Source organism: Onychostoma macrolepis, chromosome 17 (assembly GCF_012432095.1).
Source record: "Onychostoma macrolepis isolate SWU-2019 chromosome 17, ASM1243209v1, whole genome shotgun sequence".
Taxonomy (NCBI): Eukaryota; Metazoa; Chordata; class Actinopteri; order Cypriniformes; family Cyprinidae; genus Onychostoma; species Onychostoma macrolepis.
This window is the reverse complement of record NC_081171.1, coordinates 49,554-73,794: the sequence shown is the minus strand read 5'-3', so window position 1 is coordinate 73,794 and position 24,241 is coordinate 49,554. Positions and strand designations below refer to the sequence as shown.

At 37.6% G+C, this 24,241-nt stretch overlaps 1 protein-coding gene across 1 annotated transcript in view; it reads left to right on the top strand.

The window, feature by feature from the left end:
• The first annotated feature begins 6 nt into the window (after positions 1–6).
• LOC131523519 (adhesion G-protein coupled receptor G2-like) overlaps positions 7–24,241 on the top strand; it is a 25,254-nt gene continuing 1,019 nt past the window's right edge. Inside the window, exons 1-12 of the mRNA XM_058749974.1 lie at positions 7–17; positions 7,729–7,803; positions 8,357–8,516; positions 8,589–8,751; positions 8,820–8,960; positions 9,257–9,370; positions 9,446–9,482; positions 9,591–9,694; positions 22,718–22,845; positions 23,083–23,348; positions 23,706–23,796; positions 23,887–24,170. Coding sequence (XP_058605957.1) covers positions 8,404–8,516; positions 8,589–8,751; positions 8,820–8,960; positions 9,257–9,370; positions 9,446–9,482; positions 9,591–9,694; positions 22,718–22,845; positions 23,083–23,348; positions 23,706–23,796; positions 23,887–24,170 — 1,441 coding nt within the window. The 5' untranslated portion in view covers positions 7–17; positions 7,729–7,803; positions 8,357–8,403. The remainder of the gene's footprint in view (positions 18–7,728; positions 7,804–8,356; positions 8,517–8,588; positions 8,752–8,819; positions 8,961–9,256; positions 9,371–9,445; positions 9,483–9,590; positions 9,695–22,717; positions 22,846–23,082; positions 23,349–23,705; positions 23,797–23,886; positions 24,171–24,241) is intronic.

Sequence of the window (24,241 nt, the reverse complement as noted above, 5' to 3'; positions counted from 1 at the left end):
CAGTGGTAGCAGTGGAAGTAAGAGTTTGTCTTTTTCATAGTTTTTCTCCACTACGCAGGAGCCTATGATTTCATTTGAATTCCCTGATTGTATCTCATGTGCATGATTTAATTTATATCATTTTCCTGTGTTATATTCTCCTGGCAATATAAAAGAAAAGAAGTTATTAAAAGTTTATCATCAGTTTGCACTGACTAAAGCCGGACTCACACTACAGGAGTTTTAAAATCCTAACCGATTATGAAATCTGGCTGCAGCACACACATAAGGAGAATCTTCGCAGATTTTCTTCCCTTAAATCTTAAACATGCACACACTACAAGATTTGAATATCGTGGTGCATCACACACTACGAGATATTAGCCTATTAAGATTATCATGCCAGAGGGAGTGCCACACGTGATCTCACGCAGCAGCTCGTCAGCCATGTTTACACATGTTAGCTAGCCTGCTAGCAGCTTTCTGCACTCATCCGGTACGTTCAAAACTGAGGTTTTGGGGGAATAAAATATCTGTGGATGAGTCTTAAACGAGGACTGGTGGGACGTTGCTCCACTTCACAGACGCTGAGTGAAAGCAGAATTTTAGAATGACCAAAACTCATTTATGACACTTTATTCACCAGGAAGAACAGCTCGTTCTGAGCGTCATACATCATTACGCTATTTTTACGTCACTGCACAGGCGCAGTACTTTCCAGTTTTGGTTTTCAATCCGATCAAGTGTTTACATGTCGGATTCCAAAAGGAATAAAGAACCCCTTACAATCCAATCGAAAGTAATCAGATCTGGCCAATTCAATCCGACTGACATGGTTACATGTGACTTTTATTCCGATTGTGAGTGAGTGAGTGAAATATAACAGAGTGAAAAATTTAAGGGGGTCTGAATACTTTCCGTTCCCACTGTGTGTATATACAGTGGGTACGGAAAGTATTCAGACCCCCTTAAATTTTTCACTCTTGTTATATTGCAGCCATTTGCTAAAATCATTTAAGTTCATTTTTTTTCTCATTAATGTACACACAGCACCCCATATTGACAGAAAACACAGAATTGTTGACATTTTTGCAGATTTATTAAAAAGAAAACTGAAATATCACATGGTCCTAAGTATTCAGACCCTTTGCTCAGTATTTAGTAGAAGCACCCTTTTGATCTAATACAGCCATGAGTCTTTTTGGGAAATATGCAACAAGTTTTTCACACCTGGATTTGGGGATCCTCTGCCATTCCTCCTTGCAGATCCTCTCCAGTTCTGTCAGGTTGGATGGTAAACCATTTTTAGGTCTCTCCAGAGATGCTCAATTGGGTTTAAGTCAGGACTCTGGCTGGGCCATTCAAGAACAGTCACGGAGTTGTTGTGAAGCCACTCCTTCGTTATTTTAGCTGTGTGCTTAGGGTCATTGTCTTGTTGGAAGGTAAACCTTCAGCCCAGTCTGAGGTCCTGAGCACTCTGGAGAAGGTTTTCCCTGTACTTGGCCACATTCATCTTTCCCTCGATTGCAACCAGTCGTCCTGTCCCTGCAGCTGAAAACACCCCACAGCATGATGCTGCCACCACCATGCTTCACTGTTGGGACTGTATTGGACAGGTGATGAGCAGTGCCTGGTTTTCTCCACACATACCGCTTAGAATTAAGGCCAAAGTTCTATCTTGGTCTCATCAGACCAGAGAATCTTATTCAGGTGTTTTTTAGCAAACTCCATGCGGGCTTTCATGTGTCTTGCACTGAGGAGAGGCTTCCGTCGGGCCACTCTGCCATAAAGCCCGACTGGTGGAGGGCTGCAGTGATGGTTGACTTTCTACAACTTTCTCCCATCTCCCGACTGCATCTCTGGAGCTCAGCCACAGTGATCTTTGGGTTCTTCTTTACCTCTCTCACCAAGGCTCTTCTCCCCGATAGCTCAGTTTGGCGGACGGCCAGCTCTAGGAAGGGTTCTGGTCGTCCCAAACGCCTTCCATTTAAGGATTATGGAGGCCACTGTGCTCTTAGGAACCTTAAGTGCAGCAGAAATGTTTTTGTAACCTTGGCCGGATCTGTGCCTTGTCACAATTCTGTCTCTGAGCTCTTCAGGCAGTTCCTTTGACCTCATGATTCTCATTTGCTCTGACATGCACTGTGAGCTGTAAGGTCTTATATAGACAGGTGTGTGGCTTTCCTAATCAAGTCCAATCAGTATAATCAAACACAGCTGGACTCAAATGAAGGTGTAGAACCATCTCAAGGATGATCAGAAGAAATGGACAGCACCTGAGTTAAATATATGAGTGTCACAGCAAAGGGTCTGAATACTTAGGACCATGTGATATTTCAGTTTTTCTTTTTTAATAAATCTGCAAAAATGTCAACAGTTCTGTGTTTTTCTGTCAATATGGGGTGCTGTGTGTACATTAATGAGGAAAAACTTAAATGATTTTAGCAAATGGCTGCAATATAACAAAGAGTGAAAAAATTAAGGGGGTCTGAATACTTTCTGTACCCACTGTATATATATATATATATATATATATAAAATAAATTAATTGGAGATGCTTTTGATTTTTACAATTTAATGAAACCATTAAAATGGAACCCAAAAAGGAATGCAAAACACAGGATTTGGTTAAAAAAAAAAAAATCTTAAAACTTTGTGTCACGGTGCACACAGCAGGGAGGAGACGAGGATAACTCAAAATACAGTCTTTAATAAAACCAAAAAAAAGCAATGACACAGGAACACTGGGGAATAACGAGTAGACCAGACGAAATCTAACTAAACAGGCAGGAACTAAATACACATGATAATTAGACACACACCTGAATGAAATCATAAACAATCAAACTTAACAAGGACAGGAACATGACCAAATAAGGACACAAGAGGGCAGGAACACAAGACACACACGACAGAGGACTGACACCTTGAACCTACAGTGAAATTGTGTAGGTTTCAAGATTTTAATTAAACATGCTCTTTGATTAATAAAATTTAATTTATCCATTAAAACAGAGTATTGAAAAATTAAAATGGAAAAAATAGACCAAGGCAAACAATACCCTTTAAAATGACTTAAAATACATAAATAGCAATGAGGCAATAATAATTAGTTCAAATAAAGTATCAAAAGCAAGCAATGATATGGTTTCATTGAACAAAATTTTTTAAAATACATAATGTATTATCATAGTTGAGGGTACTGCATTACAAGTAATGCAAGTTACATAATCAGATTACTTTTTTCAAGTAACTAGAAAAGTAGCGCATTACTTTTTAATTTACAATAAATATCTGAGTTACTTTTTCAAATGAGTGATACAAGTTACTTTGTTTTCCCATTTATTCACTGACAGCTCTCCTGTCCTCATGTTGAGAGAAATCGTTTGTAAGTGCAGAGGCAATTCCTTCAGCCTGAGGCTTATTCATTCTACTTTTGGAGTGAAAGGGCCTTTACAGTTTCCAAAAATATAACTTTAGGTATTTTTGTTCTTAAAAATAAATAACCAAGCCCAGCCCAGGTGACAAAAAGTGACGCAAAAGTAACAATGCATTACTTCCCATAAAAAGTCAAAAGTAGCACAGTGGTCTCAAGCTCAATTCCTGGAGTTCTGCAGAGTTTAGCTCCAACCAGCTCCAAATCACACCTGCTTGGAAGTTCCTACTAATCCTGAAGACCTTGATTAGCTGGATCAGGTATGTTTGATTAGGGTTGGAGCAAAACTGTGGAGAGCTGTGGCCCTCCAGGAATTGAGTTTGAGAACACTGAAGTACCACAATTAGTTACTTTTGTTATAGAGTAATGCAATATTGTAGTGTACAGTGTTGGGTAACTCTAAAAAAGTAATTAATTATTAGTTACTAATTACATCTTCAACAGTGTAATTAGATTACTGTATAAATTGTTCAAATTGTTTACAAATTGTTCTCTCCAAAAAGTATTTAATTACTTATTACTAATTACTTTCGAAATCCTATATCAATCTCAACAAGTTAATGATACAAGGATAGATATGAAACGTTTTCTTTTAATTCTTTCAAATAAATAACAGATAACTATATACATTATTCTGGTCACACTTTAGGGTCCAATACTCACTATTAACTACAGTATCTCACAGAAGTGAGTACACCCCTCACATTTTTGTAAATATTTTATTATATCTTTCCATGTGACAACACTGAAGAAATGACACTTTGCTACAATGTAAAGTAGTGAGTGTACAGCTTGTATAACAGTGTAAATTTGCTGTCCCCTCAAAATAACTCAACACACAGCCATTAATGTCTAAACCGCTGGCCACAAAAGTGAGTACACCGCTAAGTGAAAATGTCCAAATTGGGCCCAAAATGTCAATATTTTGTGTGGCCACCATTATTTTCCAGCACTGCCTTAACCCTCTTGGGCATGGAGTTCACCAGAGCTTCACAGGTTGCCACTGGAGTCCTCCATGATGACATCACCTTGCGCTCCTCCACCTTCGTTTGAGGATGCCCCACAGATGCTCAATAGGGTTTAGGTGTGGAGACATGCTTGGCCAGTCCATCACCTTTCTCAAACTTATTTTTAACGTTCAGTGAAAAGTATTTACTCTGTATATGAATTTTAATCCACGCTACATGAACCTTTTCATATAAATACAAAACTAGAGCCAAACTAAAACTGAAATGAGACATTAGTAAATAGTATAGTGAATAAATGAAATAATCATAACTGAAGGACATATGAAAGCACGTATTTCTGTACATTTCAAAATAAGGTGCATTAAAAGTCAATAAATCCTTGATTAATATGAATATTTTAATTAAAAACGTGTCTCCATATATAAATTCTAGTGCATTTAATCAATTAAATAACAGCAGAGTGAAGTTTTTGGATATGGTAAGATTGAATGTATTTTAGTGAAGAAAGTTCCACATTTCAGCTCTCATTTTGTTAGGGTGGTTACACAAAATGTTATTTTATCCTTGCTTCTACAATCTATATGCTTTCTAACAGCTTCATGTTGCCGTAAACATTTCATTTTAACTTGGCTTTAAGCACTATGCATCATTAAAGTTTCACTTTCACCACCTAAAGCCGGGAAATGTGGTGTTTACATGTAATATGAGTTTACCTTATGGTGCGAGTCTCTGCATCAGTAAGCGATAAAACGAGCATCTTCCCTCCGAACCAAGCAGCAACCTCCCGCTCTCTCTCGTGAAACCAACACGGAAGTGATTTAAACTGTAATTCTTCAACTGGCCGCTGGAGGCTGGCTGCAAAAGGGAGTCAATCCCATAGACTCCCCATGTTAAAATTGCCCAACTTTACAGTAGAAAAAAACATGTTTACAGCCTGGTTCAAAAAATGATTTTGGTCTATATATCTAATTTTGCCCTTCATGACAACTGTGATGAACTCATCTGTTTAAATTATATTGACTCTTAAAGTTCTGCATAATTAAGAGCGTGGCCAGTTGAGTGACAGGCGGATTGCCGCTGCTGTCACCACTGGCGAGCTAGGCGGGCGTGGTTTCAGCAACCAGCTCCACCCACATACCACCTTTTTGCCCATTTTCAATTATCCAGGAGTGACACGTGGTGACGCGCTTTCCAAGATGGCGGCGGTCGGCTCTGCCCACTTTAGGCTTCAAAAATGCTCTCCAGAAACCTACGGGTGACGTCACGGACACTATGTCCATGTTTTTATACAGTCTATGCTCCGAACACATGTGTTGCATTTCGGGGCAAAGCAAAAATAAAAATAAAAAAAATAAAAAATTGTCGAACAACAATATACAATGCGGGAAACTATTTTTTGGTTATTCTACAATTAATTGAATTACAAATTATACTACAGCTGGAAAATACTGTAAATTGATAAACTGTTCAGCATAATGACGTTTAATGTCTCAGACAGAGCCTCTAGTCCCATTTAGCAACCTGTTAACAACCGTCTTTTTTAAGAAACATAACAGTTTAAAAAAATCACGAGTGGGGTGTAACTGGTGTGTTTTATGTCGTAGAATAAAACGTGAAAGTATCTTGAGCCTGTGTGAACCACGGACCTTATTTAAAGGATTTAACCAAAATTCCATTCAAAAACCCACTGACTCTGGGACGATGGAACCGGAAGTGCTAAAATGCTAACTCGCTTCCGGGTTTTTGCCTACAAAGTGACATCATAGTTCCACCACTCTATCGGTGCGTTCCAAACGGGATATATCGCCCTCTGAAGGGCACTTCGGAGTGAAAACAATCATGTCCGCCATATTGAAGGGTCGTTCCAAACCGAAGTGCTCAAAACTAGCCACTTCAAAGGGCCCTTCAGAATGATGGATTTCGAAGTATACAACTGATGGATACTTGGGGCTCCCATGATCCTTTGCGCAGGGCATGGGATGATGGTGCAGAAGGGCACTTCAAGAAACTGTTGTTTGGTCCCCTACACCCTCTCACTCCGGAGGGTTCATCACTTTGAAGGGATTAGGGCATAGGGATGAGCCCTACCGAATGGAACGCAGGGTATAACTTTCACATCTCGCGTTGCCTCATGGCTCAGTAGGGCTACAATTGCCATCTAGCGGTTGGGAATTGTAATTGCATTTTATTTATAAAATGAAAGACAGTCGAATAATATCAATAATATCGTATAATGTGTATTAATGTTACATTTAACAGCTTGTGGGATGCATGACATCATATTATCAAATGCAAGTAAACTTTTGAAACATTTAAATGAGCATTATTTTTGGCATAATAAATAATGCTATATTTAATAATGCTGTAAAATAATTAAATAAAATATAAAATGATGCTAATTTAAATGTTTAAAAAGTTCTCTTGCATTTGATAAGAAGCTGCTTGGGCGAAAATTACATGTAAACAATTTTAAGGCTATTTTGGCTATGCTCATTGCTGGTCTGGTGTAAACCGTTAAAATTAGACCACGGATTGCCTCGATTTTACCGGGTGGGCTAAAGCAGACTACACGTAGCCCATCCAATTTAGAGCTAAAACGTGGCTACATACTTGGAAGAACTTGACTGGTCTGCAGAAATCCAAGTCCTAATCCAAGCTGAACACCTCTGCTGCGACTTTAAATGCAGTTCTTGAGCCAAAAACTCTTTACCAAACACCAATGACTTGTACATACACTATATGTGTGCACTACTGTGGCAGCAAAGATGGAAACATAATTCATGTATTTAAAAATTGTATTTCCATCTCTGTTGCAACAGTTTTGGAAGTGTCTAAAATGACTGTATCCATATGTACAAGTCATTGGTGTTCAGCTTGGATTAGGACTTGGCTTTCTGCAGACCAGTCAAGTTCTTCCACACTGACTAAATCAATCATTTCTTTTTGAACCTTGCCTCATACACAGAGACATTGACATGTTAGAATAGAAAAGGGTTCTGTCCAAACTGTTGCTATAAAATTAGAAGCACACAATTTCCTAGAATATCATTAAATGCTTAAACATTAAGATTTGTACTCATGGAAATTACTAAAGTAGTCAAACCTGTTCATTAGAAGGGGGTGACCCAATACCTTTGGCAATATAGTGTATTATCAAGAATAATACCAGCAGATGTAATAAATCACAGCACTTTGGAAGGTGTTATTCATTTTTATGACCACAAGATGGCCACAGCATGAACCGTTTTAAAAAGCTTCGAGTAATGAACCTTTTTCCGATACAATTGTGTTGAAAGCTTCACTTTGCCATCAGTAATGTTGAATTATGTGTCATGGTCTCTTTAGGTTGTTTGGAAATCCCTCCTGTTGATCCTGGAAAGACATGTAGAAACGCTACATATGATGGCAACATCTGCAAAAGTAAGTCTGCTTCTTTGTAACCTTTTTTCAGTAGTTGTTTCAGTTGCCTGTTTTTGTCACAGTATCCAATAGCAGCTTTATTGTAGTCCCAAACAATGATCATAAAAAGACAGCAAAAGGTAATCCACAAACATATAACCCACAAACACAAAGTAACAGATGCAATACTGCAGCAACAAAGACACTGACCACACAACAAATACACAGGTGAACAAATACTTAATGACACACAGCTGAGGGTAATGGAACAATAATCAGTGCAAGGGGTGATGGGAAGTGAAGTCCAGAACAAAGACCCAGAAGAGTGCCCTCTGGTGGCTGTCATAGACACACCAACTTATGGCTGTGACAGATTTACATCAAAGTTTGAATTCAAAATCTAAGTAAATACACATCATATCACAGCACTCTAATTATTAGTCTGTTTTGTATGTCATTAATAAATATGTAAACTTACCATGCGTATATAATTCTGAATGCTGAAACTGTTCATAGATTTAAAAATAAGCAACACCTAGATCACCTTAATCACATCTATTTCTCTGTGTTGAAGAGAATATAAGAACCCGTTACGTTCTGCGTTTCATCAGAAGTGAATGGATGTGTGTGACCTGCCCAGCCAGTGCTGTCACTGTCACTCTACAACCACACGAGGTTACTTACAATATGTCTGTTCAAGTTGATGATGGTGATGTTGATCCCTCAGAAGCATCGTAAGTGTGTGATTATCAGGGAATCTGAATTAACTCTATTACAGAATACAAGTAATTAAATCATTTTTACAGAGACTATTTGAAAAAACTGGAGTCTAAAATGGAAGAGATGGAGAAAAACAATATAAGCAAAGCAGGGATCGTCATGGGGGATGCTATTGGTCTTCTTCATGTACAAGCCAAAAATACAAAAACCAAAGACATATGCTACTCTTCAGATGAGGACATTATAAACGTAAGACCTCAGAAACATTAAACCATGATATGAATCTTCATTTATCATGCTAATTCTTCTTTTCACAGGATTTTGATTGTCAGAGCGACCTGAATGCAACCTTTCCCTGGTCTGTAAAGGTTTCCAGCGAGGCCTTTAATAAATCACGACGGGAAAACAATGGAACAGCGTTTCTTGCAATTCTACAATTCTACAACATGAGAAATGAGGTGCTCACAGTTAATGTAAAAATGACATCTTTGAACATTTTAGGGAACGTCTGCAGGATAGTTAACCCAAAAATTACAATTATGTCAATATTATATATTTTGAGGAACACAAATTGTTAATTAATGTTTTACTTTTTTTTTTTTTTTTTTTACATCATGTTCTAATGAAAACATAACAGCATATAAGACATTTTTGGGCCAACTGTTCATCTGAGAAATGTTTCTCAATCTATTATTTTCACACATATTTATATCTGCTTAATGATTGCTCTATCCTTGAATGGTTTCTGATTTAGAATGAAACTCAAAATTACACGGTTTTGAACAATGAAGTTTATGGAATAACGATGAGGGCCAATATCTCCAACCTTACAGACAATATTGACATGTTCTTTACACAAAACGATCAGGTAATAAAAGGTTTTGTCACAAAACATATATACCATTACACTGTGAATGCAAAATGAAAATAAACATTCTTACAGGTCGGTATAGCATCCTGCGTTTCTTGGGATGGCAGAGGTAAAGTCATTTATGACTGTATTGATCAGTTCCTATAAACAAACCCCATTTATTTTATACAATTAATTTGTATAATTAATTTCATTCATTGCTATCTGTTCTTTAAAGGACAGCTTAATTGGACGACATCCGGCTGTAAGACAGAAACAATGGAACAATCAAATGCCATAAAGTGCTCCTGCTCACATCTGACGTTCTTTGCAGTGCTGATGGTGAGAACGCTGAAGCACTATTGAAATGAACAAAAATAATTAATGGTAATGTCAGTGATGATGTTGATTCTACATCACTGCTGTTAAATGAATATTGAAATTGACAAAAAGCATCATCAAATTATCAATCGTTTGATCAATGTTAATGTGATGTTTTTAAATCACTTTTGTTGAAACACTGAAAATACAACTGAAATCTCAAATACTGTTGTCATCTGATGTACCAAATTAATGTTGAAACATTAATTTTTCTGACCATTTCAAAGTTTTGCGATTTTGTTTTTGTTTTCAAAATTTGACACCTTTCCAGCAGTTGAATCAATTTATTTCATTTGACAGTTTAACGCAATCAATGAGAAAAAGACAAAAATAAATTCTTTAAAAAAAAATGTAAAAAATAGGGTAAAAAGGACAAAAGCATTACAATCTTTAAAAATAACATTAGTTTTAGAAGTCAGGGAATTACTCTCAAGAACACTGCTAAGAATTTACTTAAGTGAAAAAAAACTACAAACGTGGCAGATGCGCGCGATTGACGGTTTGGTAGAGAGGTTTACAAAAAGGGGTCTGAGTTACTAATAATCAACATTTAACCTGGTAAAAACTATTTATTTATTGTTATCTGTGTTATATTTCATCTGCAACCGCAATGTGAACTTTTATAAACATCCATTTAGTCGTTAACTTTTAAATGCATCATTACGCAGAAAATAGCAGAGTTCTACGCATGAAAGACCCGCCACTGGCAGATCAACGAGCTACTTCTTTTCTCTCCAATACGGTAGGAAGTTAAATGAAATGAAATGTGGAGGATGTTAACTGTGACAAGATGATTGACAGGCCAGTTTACAGTGACAGGGTGCATGTAACACATGCGACAGAGACCGTTAAAGATGCAGTTGTGTGACGTGATAGTATGTCCCAAAGCTTGCCTACTCTTCTACTACACACTTAAAAGTGTGTACTTTTTCTTCACCAAAAGAGTACATACTTTAAGGGTGTAGTATAAGTAGGCACATTGGGACACAGCATCAGTCTTAGAGATGATTCACAACACTTTGCTGTGCCACAAACGGGAATTTTGGATGACGACATACACATGGACCAATCACTGAATAGATTTCCTTAATTAAGAATATTCTCAGATAAATTCACATTGAATGGTTAAATTCCTAATAGGAGTTTACATTCAACACACATTTGACAATAAAGAATTTTCAATAGAATACATTATGGCAAGGAAACAAAGCGTCATCACAACTCGGTTTAGGGTGCCGATAGAAGATAGAATAGTGTTTGGACCATGGTCAAAGATATCGCCTGTTGCTGATGCCTTTGATGACAGCGAGACAATTATTATTATTATTATCCATCAAAAATAGCCTAGGTGCCTATCTTTAGTGATGCAGCGCAGAGAGCCACTTCAGAAACTCCGGTGGCCGTGGAGCTGTAATGCGCTGCAGACGCGTGCAGTGTAAGGGGTACGAGATTTATTCATCATGCAGTGTAGATCGCATAATACTCGCGCTAGACTGAAGTCAGTTATGATGTTCTTTGGTAATGTAAATGTTCTTTGCTCGTATTGAATAACTGAGGAAATGTAACCGTTTGATTAACTGCTCGTCACCAAACATTTCATTACCCAACAGTCTCAACCGAGCGTTTGGATTGAAACAATAACCCAGTGTTTTTTGTGTACTATTAAAAGATACACAGTGTATGGTTTTGCTAAATCTCTCCCAAACATAAGATTGTTGTTTATCATAGTAGTTCATACATACAGTACCATGTAATATTAGAATAGTTAGTTTCAAAATACTAACAGTATAAATAATTTGTAATTTTTCAGATTGTTACCCCTTTATTCCCCAAACTTCTGGGATTCTGATTGGCTGGCAGGTATGCAGTAAAACCGTTTAATGCACAGGTAGTTCCAAGTCAGTAAATGCGCTGCTTTAATTGATGCACACTAACCCACACACATCACTCGCTCTCTCACACATACACAGAGAGAGAGAGGACGGAGATTGCGCTGTACACACATAAACTTGATGTCAACGCTTCCCCGTTATTTTTAATATTAATATTAATATTAATATTTTTATTAATAAAATAGCCTAGATACTAGATAGCTACATTATATTCCTCAGCAACGAGGTGGTAGAGTCGCTGTTTTTGAAGTAATTAACTGTTTGTAGAGAGAGACGCACAGATGCGCAGCAGGCAGGTAACGCACACACATCTCTCTCTCGATGGATAATTAATTGAAATAAATGATAAATGCTAGAATTCATTCAAATGTGATCTTACTGCACTATTTCATCTCTGTGTCTGATTTGAAGCAGGCAGAATGCTAGAGCTAAGGTGCCGTAACTGACGAAACTAACTGTCATTTTTACCCATTCGTCAAATATTGTGCTGCAAAGAGCAATACTTGTTTTTTTAACTTGTCTATAACTTGGCCAATGACCATGGAATAAGCTGGATAATCAATGGCTAGCCGTGCATTAAAGGATTTTAAATGCACTTCGTGGAGGCAAAGAACCATGCGGAGGGTGGTTGCCTCCACAAAGTGCATTTAAAATAATTTAATGCACGGCTAGCCATTGATTATCCCTTATGTATTAAACATGCTGCTGCTTGTCATTAAAGGAATCATCGGATGCCCATTTTACACAAGTTGATATGATTCTTTAGGGTCTTAATGAAAAGTCTATAACATACTTTGGTTAAAATTCTAGTGTAAAAAACACCTTCTTTACCCTGTCAAAATCAGCTCTGTTTTTAGCACGCTGTTCTAGTTCATGTTGCTTTAAATCCTAGTGAGCTCTGCTGACTCCGCCCCTCTCTTCCGTGGAGTGACGAGCAGACAATAGATGTGTAGATTCCCTATTCAACGGCTCCATATACGTTGTCGTGTCAGCCATCTCGCATTCACCATAATAATCAATGAATATTCAAAGATATACATGCGTATAACTTGCTGTTGCAGACGCACACAGTCAATGCGCTCAGAGATTCGCAGACCGTTCCAAAAATGGCGGATGGCTTACGTATCGCGGCCCGTAGAAACAGTCCATAATGAGGCATCTAGGTATATACTGTATCTATGGAGCATACTAAACTTCAGCTGCGAAACTGGCTAAATAGCATATTATTAGGAAAGGCGATTTGCAAAGATTCATAACCCTTATACTCACTTCTTCTGTAGATAAAACTGGATCACGAATTATTCACGCGAACATAGACGCATTTAGGCAGATTGGGGATCGGTGCATTCAATTCAAAACAAAAGTAACGTTAATCCTCTGCGTCTTCAGCGGCTCAGATGTCAGGAGTAAATGACGACTGCCATATTCATTATTACATCCAACATCAAAACGCCTCAATCGCTTAATCGGAGACTTCTTGTCTTCCCCTGCACTTGAGTCGGTGGACAGCTCTCAGCTCACTCAGGGCAGGTCTAAGGTAAGACGGTCTTGTCAATCAACTCTCGTGGGAGCAGCCTGTACAGAACTACGTCATTCTGACAGGGCTCTCAAAAAAAACACTGGGTGGATTTTTATCATTATAGGATGAATGTGTACACACACTTCCAACACACATTTGTTCGAACAACTTGTAAAGTGAATTTTGCATCCGATGACCCCTTTAACCTCTTAACTGTCACCGTCCACCCTGTGGGACGCCTACGTTTACTTCACTATTTTACAATTAAATCCTAATCTACTCATGACAAACTATATATCGTTGGAAAGGTCTAAGACTCCTAAATAGGTATTTTACCACTTTTTGTAAAAATTATGTAGGAAAAGTAATAGATTAATTTATGACAAGAGTGCACCTGAAAATCTACATCATAACAGGAGTTCTGACCTTTGTCACAGAAAGTCTTCTTAGTTGCCTTTTTCTCTATCACGCTTTAGAAATCATAAGAAATTATGTATCAGTTGAAAACTTAAAATCTCAAAATTCATCCTTTGAAACCCATTTTAAAATCAGACATTGCATTACCATGGAAATGGTGCATCAAAATCACGTTGGAAAATGTTTTCATTCATGAATTATAAAAAAATAAGATTGGATAGTGCACTATCATGTCTGTGTTCAAAACTGTGAGTGACAGTTAAGGGGTTAAAGGAATAGTTCACCCAAAAATGTATTTTCTGTTATTATTTACTCACTCAATGTTGTCCCAAACCTGTATTAATTTCTTTCTTTTGCTGAACACAAAAGAAGATATTTTGAAGAATGTGGGTAATCAAACAGTTGCTGGTCCACGTTGAATTTAGGAAAAACTACTATGGAAGTCACTGTGGACCAGCAACTGGTTTTCCACATTCTTAAAAGCATTCATGTTCAGCAGAAGAAAGAAACTCATTCAGGTTTAAAACAACTTTTGAGTGAGAAATTGATGGTATAAAAATAAAACACCATGACAGAATTGACAGACAGATAACAGAATTTTTATTTTAGGTGAATTATTCTTTTAATGTTAATAAAACACAAAGAGAAAAATCACTCACTACTCTTGACTGAAAAACTTTAATACGGTTACTTTAATAGGAATCAAGATAGTGTTTTATTTATAAAACAGTTTGTTCTATTTGTATGTCTATTTGTAATGTGTATCTTTGTTCTCATTTTTTAATAACGACAAAGATTTTTATTTTCGCCCACTTTAGCCTAAATATACGCCATTCTTTTTATATTTTGTTACCTTGAAAGTTTTGTCTTTATAATAGGAAAATTACTTTAGCTGTAATGCTCAGACGACTTGTAAAATAGCAAAACCAACATGACAAAGAATCATGAATCGTGATATTTCTAAAAAAAAAACTTTTGATGATATTTTTGCCATATCACCCATTCCTAATTGATGCCATTGTTTACAATACACCGGAAGCGCATGCAACTACCCGTTATGGTAAGAGACATGATGTTTCCGGACAACGTTCACTAGGCGGTTAACAAATCACAAAACACTGGGCCAGCTAACCAATCTGAGACCATTGTGAATTTCTGAGGATGAACCAGGAAGTCAGTAGACCGTTTTTAGAAGAACGGTATAGTAAATTAGCTCAAGGGGGAAATTTTAATAATTAATCATAACTCTTTATAATTAATTATAATATTTGGATAAGTTAATAGAATTAGCTTGATAAAGCAGAATTTACGGTACAATCAATTGACCAGGTCATGCATGCATACAACAAAATACAATGCAAGAGACACCATACAAGACCATACATGTTTATTCGTAGAAAGGTTTGTCTATAAATGAAAAGGAGGAAAGTTCTGTTTTTATGGGCAATGCGTAGGTTTCAGAAGGGTCTGTTCTTACTGCACTTCGCATCTCACATACTTTTGAGCAATAAAACAGTCTTATCAGATGGTTTCCCTGGTAACTGAGCCCTTTAGGGTGCTCTTTCAGGAGAAGGGTCCATAGACCCTCACAGTTTGTTTGTTGAATGAGAGGGTTTCCTGGATTATTCATTAAATATAATGACTAAATTTGTGTCTGATTGGTCCAAACGCTACAACAGAAAAGTGGTGTAAAATAAGAAGAAGTTTTATTTATATAGTGCCTTTCCATTGCTCAAGGTCACTTTACATAGTTCTATACAAAACATTTGCACACCCAAATAAACAATACAAACACATAAGGCCAAATATAGCCACATTATCCAAAATGCAAGTTAAAGAGATACATTTTTAGCTGAGTCTTGAAGGTAGACAAAGAAGATAAATTACGAAGTGTAAGGGGTAGTGAATTCCATAGTTTAGGAGCATTAACACTAAATGACCTACCACCTACAGTGGACAGCCGATAACGAGGAATGGACAAAAGACCAAGCTCAGATGATCTTAGGGACCGGGGAGGAGAGTAGGAGTACAGTAGGTGAGACAGATATGGAGGCACAAGACCATTTAATGCCTTAAATGTTAGAAGTAATATCTTAAAATGTATATGTGGAACATATGTTGTTATTATTTAGTTTAAGGAAATTCAAGGACAACCAATGCTTGATATGCCTGATGCATGCAGTAAGTGAGTCGGGCAGTGATGACCTATCAGTGTTGGTGGTTAGGTAAATTTGAATGTCATCAGCATAGCAATGAAATTGAAGTCCATGCATGCATATGATGTCACCAAGTGGATATATGTAAATGATAAACAGAAGTAGACCAAGAACTGAACCTTGAGGAACACCCTGTGAAACTGGAGCAGTGGCAGATTTATACTCTTGTATGGTGATATAATATTTTCTATCGCTAATGTAGGAAATGAGCCAGGAAAGAGCTGAGCCAGTGATACCGATATCAGAAAGACGGGAGATCAATATTTCATGGCAAACTGTGTCAAATGCAGAGCTTAGATTGAGAAGAATCAAGATGTTTATTAACCCAGAATCCATGGACAGAAGAATCTCATTAACCACACGAAGAAGAGCAGTTTCAGTGCTATGTGATGAACAAAATCCTGACTGAAAAGGTTCAAAAAGGCCATTAGCATTTAAGTAAGATCTTAATTGTGAAGCCACAACTTTTTATATACTTTGGTTAAAATTTCCCAATGGTAGAGTAAAACAACACCCTTTTTTCCCTGTCAAAAACAGCTCTGTTCAAAGCAAGCGGTTTTGTTGCATGTTCCTCTAAATGCTAATGAGCTCTGCTCAGCCCGCTGCTCACCATGGGGTTCTCTGAGAGACGGTAAACTTTAGCTGCATTCGTCGCTGAACTTTCTAACTAGCACATTATTAGGAAAGGCGATTTACATTGATTCATAAAAAAAAAACAAAAAAAACAACTTACTTCTTTTGTAGGTGAAGCTGGATCATGAATGATTCGTGCGAACATAGATGCATTTAAGCAGATTGTGGGGCGCATTCCCTTCAAAAATAAAGGTAATAAGGGTAAATAGCTTAGGAGACATTCTTTCTACACATGCTCCGGCATCGAAACAATGGCGGACTGATGACAGCTCAGTCAGGGCGGGTCTATGCTGAAACGCTAGTGTCAGTCAACAATCGTGGGAGGGGCCTGAGCAGAACTACGTCATTCTGCCAAGAATCTGTGAACGGCTTGATTTGAGAAAGGGGTTATCATTTATCGGGACTTGAAAAAAAACACTGGGTGCATTTTTATAATTATAGGGTGGTTGTGTACACACACTGCCAAGACACATTTCAGTTCAAACAACATATAAAAGTGAATTTTGCATCCGATGACCCCTTTAAGATATATGAAAACATTTTAACATGGTTGCTACTTGCGCATTCAGTTGATCGGCAGTTTCTAGCCATACAGCCTTTCTCTCTGGTTTTATAGCTTTACCTTTTATGGTTATTAGCAGAATATTAAAACATTACAATCTAAAATTGCTCTTTAAAGCATTAAAAACTAAATTAAAAATAAATAATAGAAAACAGACTACATTTTAACTGGTAAGAGTTAACACTAACTCATTTGAGCTAGTAATTAGGGCTGTATTAGCTAGCTTACATTTAATTTACAGTTACTGCAATCATAAAAATACACTTATATGTGGGTTTAAAACTCTTCACTGGATGTGCCTTTAGAGAGAAATGAATACAGATTACATAATGAAGCTTTCTATACAGTAGATATATTTATCAAGTCTGTGAGGAAAGTATTCACTGAGTTTCGGTTCATCATTGTGAAGCGCTCCTGTTCAAGACCGAGACGGCAGAAAGCGCATCCTGTTTTGTTTTCTATATTTTATAAAAGCACAACATTTTGTTGATATTGTGAGTGCACACAAATAAAAGTAAAACCTTTATGGTTCCGATTTATGAATTACTCTTACCTTTATGAGAAAAAATTATGGTGTGTTTTGTTTCCAATGCAAGTGATTGCGCTGGCGCCTCCGTGTCCTGTAAAGGGCGCTTTAGCTTCCACTCTCAGCACAAATGATTGGATATGCATCTGACAGCACACATTTATATAGGTTAAATGTTTAAACTAACATTGTTATATGCTGTTTTATACCTATAGATTTTATTTTAGGCAAGTCGTGATGATTTGAGAAGGCTATATTGATCAAACATAGGCTATAAATCAGCTCACTGTCTACCGCTGGCCGCTTGGTCGTATTTTAAAAAACAAAAACTTACATTAAACGAACAAAAAATATTCCAAACATTTTTCTAAATTAACCTAATAAAAAAAATTACATAAATTTGCCATTACATACAAAACTGAACTATTTTAAAAGCTAAAACAGGGTCGGACTCGGGCCAAGAATTCTGATAAGCTGTCGGACAAGGGCCGGGCTAGGGCCTATATTTGAGGCCCATGCAGGGCTCTACTGTATTTGGTTCGATTGCTTCAGTCTGTTGTGCTGCTGAGAGGTTTGTGTTTGTAGCTCCGTGTACCTTCGCTTTTTATTGAATCTCTACCTTACTTTCAATCCCTTTTGTCTAAAGTGATAATATATAACTTAATTCCCACCATATTTCTGGTGTTATCTTTCAAACTAATCTAACTAATTTGATCGTTCGCCTTTAAAAACCGCGAGTGCAGCTTGTTAGCCCATTAGCTTGTCACTCGCGGTTCCATTTGCATTTCTATTCGCGCCTATTATTATTTTATTTTTTCCTCGCTCCGTTTTTCACGTGCTCATCAAACAACAGTGGTAAGTGGTAAGTTAAGTTGGTATCATTCATCAATCACGGTGAGTAATGGCTTCTTCTCCTGCTATTGTTGTTTGCACTGTCTGCCACATGTATAGTTAATCTGTCTCTGTCAGCAGCAAGGGATTCACATGTGATAAATGCAGGGAAATAGTTAGGCTGACAGAGAAGGTTTTAGAACTAGAGACACGCATCCAAACTTTAGTTGAGGACAGTAAGAATGTGAGGGCTGTAGATACTGCTTTGGATGCGACTAGCTCAAGGAGTCCTGTACATTGTTCGGTTTCGGTTGAGCCCGTGCAGCAGGGCAACTGGGTGACAGTGAGGCGGCATAGTCGTGGGTCAAAACACCACTCTTCCGTTCCGATCAGAACATCAAACAGGTTCTCCCCACTCGGTGACGCACCCACTGAGAAACCTGATGAAAGTGCTCTAGTTATTGGCGATTCTATTGTATGCGGAACGTGAAAATAGAGACACCAGCCACCATAGTCCATTGTTTACCAGGAGCCAGAGCGCCTGACATCTTGGCAAAAAAAAAAAAAACGTCGGCGCTAATGATGTTCGACTTCGCCAGTCGGAGATCACCAAAAATAATGTTAAAGAGGTGTGTGAACTTGCAAGTACGATGTCAGACACTGTAATATGCTCTGGTCCGCTCCTGCTTACCGTGGCGATGAGATTCATAGCAGACTGTCGTCACTTAATGGCTGGATGTCTAAGTGGTGCCCGCAAAATAACATAGGCTTTATAGACAATTGGAAGAATTTTTGGGGCAGACCTGACCTGTTGAAAAGAGATGGTGTTCATCCCTCCTGGGTGGTGCCGCTCTTCTCTCTAGAAATATGGCACATAGTCTTAGAGTTTGTACTTGACTAACTGGAGCCCAGGTCAGGAAGCAGACAGACTGGCTAAACCGATCGTCTGCTAGCCGCCTCACGCCACCAAAGTCAGTTAACTCTCAGCACATAGAATCTTTTCATCTAGATATCACGTGACGTCAGTGGCGTTGAAATTTTACAGCAGAGCGATGATATCTCAGATCATTATCTAGTCTCCTGTATATTCCATATAGCTAAAGCTGTAAAGCCAACTTCTTGTTACAAATATGGTAGAACCATCACTTCTACCACAAAAGACTGCTTTATAAATAATCTTCCTGACTTATCTCAGTTTCTCAGTATATCCAATAGCTCAGAACAACTTGATGATATAATAGGAACTATGGACTCTCTCTTTTCTAGCACTCTAGATGCAGTTGCTCCTTTACGCTTAAGGAAGATTAAGGATAAGAGTCCAACACCGTGGTATAATGAGCACACCCGCGCCCTAAAGAGAGCAGCCCGGAAAATGGAGCGCAGCTGGAGGAAAACTAAATTAGAGGTATTTCGCTTAGCTTGGCGGGAAAGTACCCTATCCTACAGAAAAGCATTAAAACTGCTAGATCTGATTACTTTTTGTCTCTTCTAGAAGAAAACAAACATAACCCTCGGTATTTATTCAATACAGTAACTAAATTAACGAAAAATCAAGCATCAACAGGTGTTGGCATTTCCCAAGAGCATAGCAGTAATGACTTTATGAACTACTTCACTTCCAAGATCGATACTATCAGAGATAAAATTGTATCCTTGCAGCCGTCAGCTACAGTATCGCATCAGATAGCGCACTATAGATCCCCTGAGGGACAATTTCATTCATTCTCTACTGTGGGAGAGGAAGAATTGTATAAACTTGTTAAATCATCTAAACCAACAACATGTATGTTAGACCCGATTCCATCTAAACTACTAAAAGAGCTGCTTCCAGAAGTCATAGATCCTCTTTGGCTATTATTAATTCATCATTGTCATTAGGATATGTCCCCAAAACCTTCAAATTGGCTGTTATTAAGCCTCTCATTAAAAACCACAACTTGACCCCAAAGATCTAGTTAATTACAGACCGATCTCAAATCTCCTTTTCTGTCAAAGATACTAGAAAGGTAGTATCCTCACAATTATATTCCTTCCTAGAGAAAATGATATCTGTGAGGAATTCCAGTCAGGATTTAGATCGTATCATAGTACTGAGACTGCTCTCATTAGAGTTACAAATGACCTGCTTCTATCATCTGATCGTGGTTGTATCTCTTTATTAGTTCTACTGGATCTTAGCGCTGCGTTCGACACTATCGACCACAACATTCTTTTGAATAGACTAGAAAACTTTGTTGGCATTAGTGGAAGTGCCTTAGCATGGTTCAAATCGTACTTATCTGACCGCCATCAGTTCGTAGCAGTGAATGAAGAGGTATCATATCGATCACAAGTGCAGTATGGAGTACCTCAAGGCTCAGTACTAGGGCCGTTACTTTTCACGCTTTATATGTTACCCTTGGGAGATATTATCAGGAGACATGGTGTTAGCTTTCACTGTTATGCTGATGATACTCAGCTCTATATTTCTTCGCGGCCCGGTGAAACACACCAAATTGAGAAACTAACGGAATGCATAGTCGATATAAAAAACTGGATGACGAATAATTTTTTACTGCTAAATTCAGAAAAAACAGAGGTGTTAATTATCGGACCTAAAAACCCCACATGTAATAACCTAGAACATTATCTAACACTTGACGGCTGCTCTGTCAATTCTTCTTCATCAGTCAGGAACCTAGGTGTGCTGTTCGATAGCAATCTGTCATTTGAAAGCCATGTTTCTAGCATCTGTAAAACTGCATTTTTTCATCTCAAAAGCATATCTAAATTGCGACCAATGCTCTCAACGTCAAATGCAGAAATGTTAATTCATGCGTTTATGACCTCAAGGTTAGACTATTGTAATGCTTTATTGGGTGGTTGTTCTGCACGCTTGATCAACAAACTACAGTTAGTCCAAAATGCAGCAGCTAGAGTCCTTACTAGAACCAGGAAATATGACCATATTAGCCCGGTTCTGTCAACACTGCACTGGCTCCCTATCAAGCATCGGATAGATTTTAAAATCTTGTTAATTACTTATAAAGCCCTGAATGGTTTAGCTCCTCAGTACTTGAGCGAGCTCTTATCGCATTATAGTCCTCCACGTCCGCTGCGTTCTCAAAACTCTGGCCGCTTGATAATACCTAGAATATCAAAATCGACTGCGGGCGGCAGATCCTATTCCTATTTAGCACCCAAACTCTGGAACAATCTACCTAACACTGTTCGGGAGGCAGACACACTCTGTCAGTTTAAATCTAGATTAAAGACCCATCTCTTTAGCCTGGCTTACACATAACACATTAATACGCTTCTATTATTCAAATCCGTTAAAGGATTGTTAGGCTGCATTAATTAGATCAACCGAACCGGGAACACTCCCCATAACACACAATGTACTCGTTACATCGTAAGTTGAATGGCATCTACGCTAATATTTGTCTGTTTCTTTCCTAGTCTGTTTCTCAGTCCGTATCCGATCAGATGGTGGATCAGCACCAAGAGATGATGTCTACAGCCCTGATCGTCAGCGGAGACCAGCACACCCAGATGACCCCCAGAGATATATCAACCAAAAATAACAAAATAACTCAAATATAATAAAATACCTAACTACATAATACTACTATTGTTAGAAATTGCAACAAAATTAAAATAGAAATATAAACTTTTGAACTGCGGGTTTCATCTGGTCAGAGGAGAACTGGCCCCCGACTGAGCCTGGTTTCTCCCAAGGTTTTTTTTCTCCATTATGTCTCAGAGGAGTTTTGGTTCCTTGCCGCTGTCGCCTCTGGCTTGCTCAGTTGGGGACACTTAATTTCTAGCGATTATCGCCGATTTGATTGCACAGATACTATTTCAACTAAACTGAGCTAGACAATGACATCTCTGAATTCAATAATGAAATGCCTTTAACTGAAAATTGCGTGTTTAATCTTATCATTATACATTACTGACACTCTATCCTCCAATTTGATACTGTTAAGTGCTTTGACACAATCTGTATTGTAAAAGCGCTATATAAATAAAGGTGACTTGACTTGACTTTACCCATGTGTGCTGTAGGCTTCCTTCAAAATGTCAATGTTGATCCAACATACATTAAACATTGTAATGTCAAACTCAACCAAAATGATGGTTTGGCTCAAAACTCAACATTGTATCAATGTCACCATACTATCCAGAAAGTTTCTCAGAGAAGAAGAACTTACACTTTCATAATTCATGTTTCATTTAAAGATCCCATTAAAACAATATATTTTAGTCCACATCAACCTGCTAGTATGCATCTATATGCACTTAAAACTTGCTAATAACATCTGATTATTGATGTTAAAAAATAAAAAACAGAAAATGGTTTTAAAAATCCTCCTGCTGATCTGTTTCTCGTTGTGTTTTCTCAGATCCCTCAGTCTCAGTCATATAACATCACAGCGCAGGATCTGGAATCACTGACTTATATCACTTATATCGGCTGCGGCATCTCCATGTTTTTCCTGTCCATCGCTTTATTTATGCATTTCCTGCTACGGTAGAGTATCTTAACATATAGTTAGTTTTGCGTACTTTAAGTATAAAAGTTACAAAAGGTGCGTCCCAAATCACATATTTATGAACTATTCTATGATGTTTTGTAGTATAAATAGTGCGTGTAGTGCATTCACACTGAAAATTCCAAAAAGAAAAAGTGCACTTTAAATAGTTGGATGATGCACTTAAGTAACTGAAAAAGCAGTTAAAGGTTAAAGTTGTTTTTATGTCTTAATAGGAAAGCCAAATCAAATCAGGCCACGAAGATCTTGATGAACATGTTTGTGGCTTTGTTTCTACTGAATGCCTCGTTTTTGTCAAACGAGAGCGTCGCTAACACACAAGACAACGCTGCGTGCGTCTTCATAGCGCTGCTCCTGCATTACTCCATGCTGGCCTCATTCACCTGGTTCTTCATTCAAGCTCTTCATATGTACTTATGGCTCCTCAGACAGAACGTCACCATCACAAACTACACGAGGAAGATCACCGTGTTGGGCTGGGGTGAGTTAGAGCAACAAAACACCTATTATAGTGTTGCCTTTTAGAATCATTGAGGTAATATTACTTTTTTATTAATATTTTGAATCAATTTCATTTTGTTTTTATTTTAATCTCATTTAAATATGTCTACATAGTTATTATAAATGTATATTTTAGTTTTATTTATTTATTCATTAGTTAGTTATTAATTTATTAGTTAGTTTATAATATCAAGTTAAACTAAATAAAAATGGGAAATTTTGCTTTGGCAACTAGCTGAAAATAAATAACTATTTTTCAGTGACACATTATTTATTTATTTGATGTTTTGAGTTTAAAAAAAAAACTATAATAACTCTGGTCTCTGTGTGTTTTCAGCGTTTCCCACTCCAATAGTCATAGCTATTGTTTCTGTGGGAGAATATAAAACAGTGATCATAAAAACAACATCTGAAAAAAATTCACAAATGTAAGTTTTGTAAACTTAAATGTAAAATGTAAATTTATGAATGTTTACCTTTTGTCCTCTTAATGATATTTAATTCTTCTCTAATTACAGGTGCTGGATTGCAAATCCTTACATTCTCTACACAGTGAACATCGGCTACTACGCTTTAGTGTTCATCTTCACGACAGGAATCTTCATCACTATCTTAACTAGGATTGTTCAGGCCAGACGCTTAAGAGCGACTGACGGCAAGAGAAAGACGTTCAGAAAGCAGCTGATGATGGTGTTGAGTTTGTTCCTGCTCTTCGGTCTGACGTGGTCTGTGGCGTTCTTCAGTTATGGACCGATGCTCATTCCCTCATATTACATATTCACTGTGTTGAACTCGTTTCAGGGTGAGAAACAATCACATGCATCAGTACATTTGGTTTAGTATACTTGTTTCCTACAGATTTCAGCAAATTAT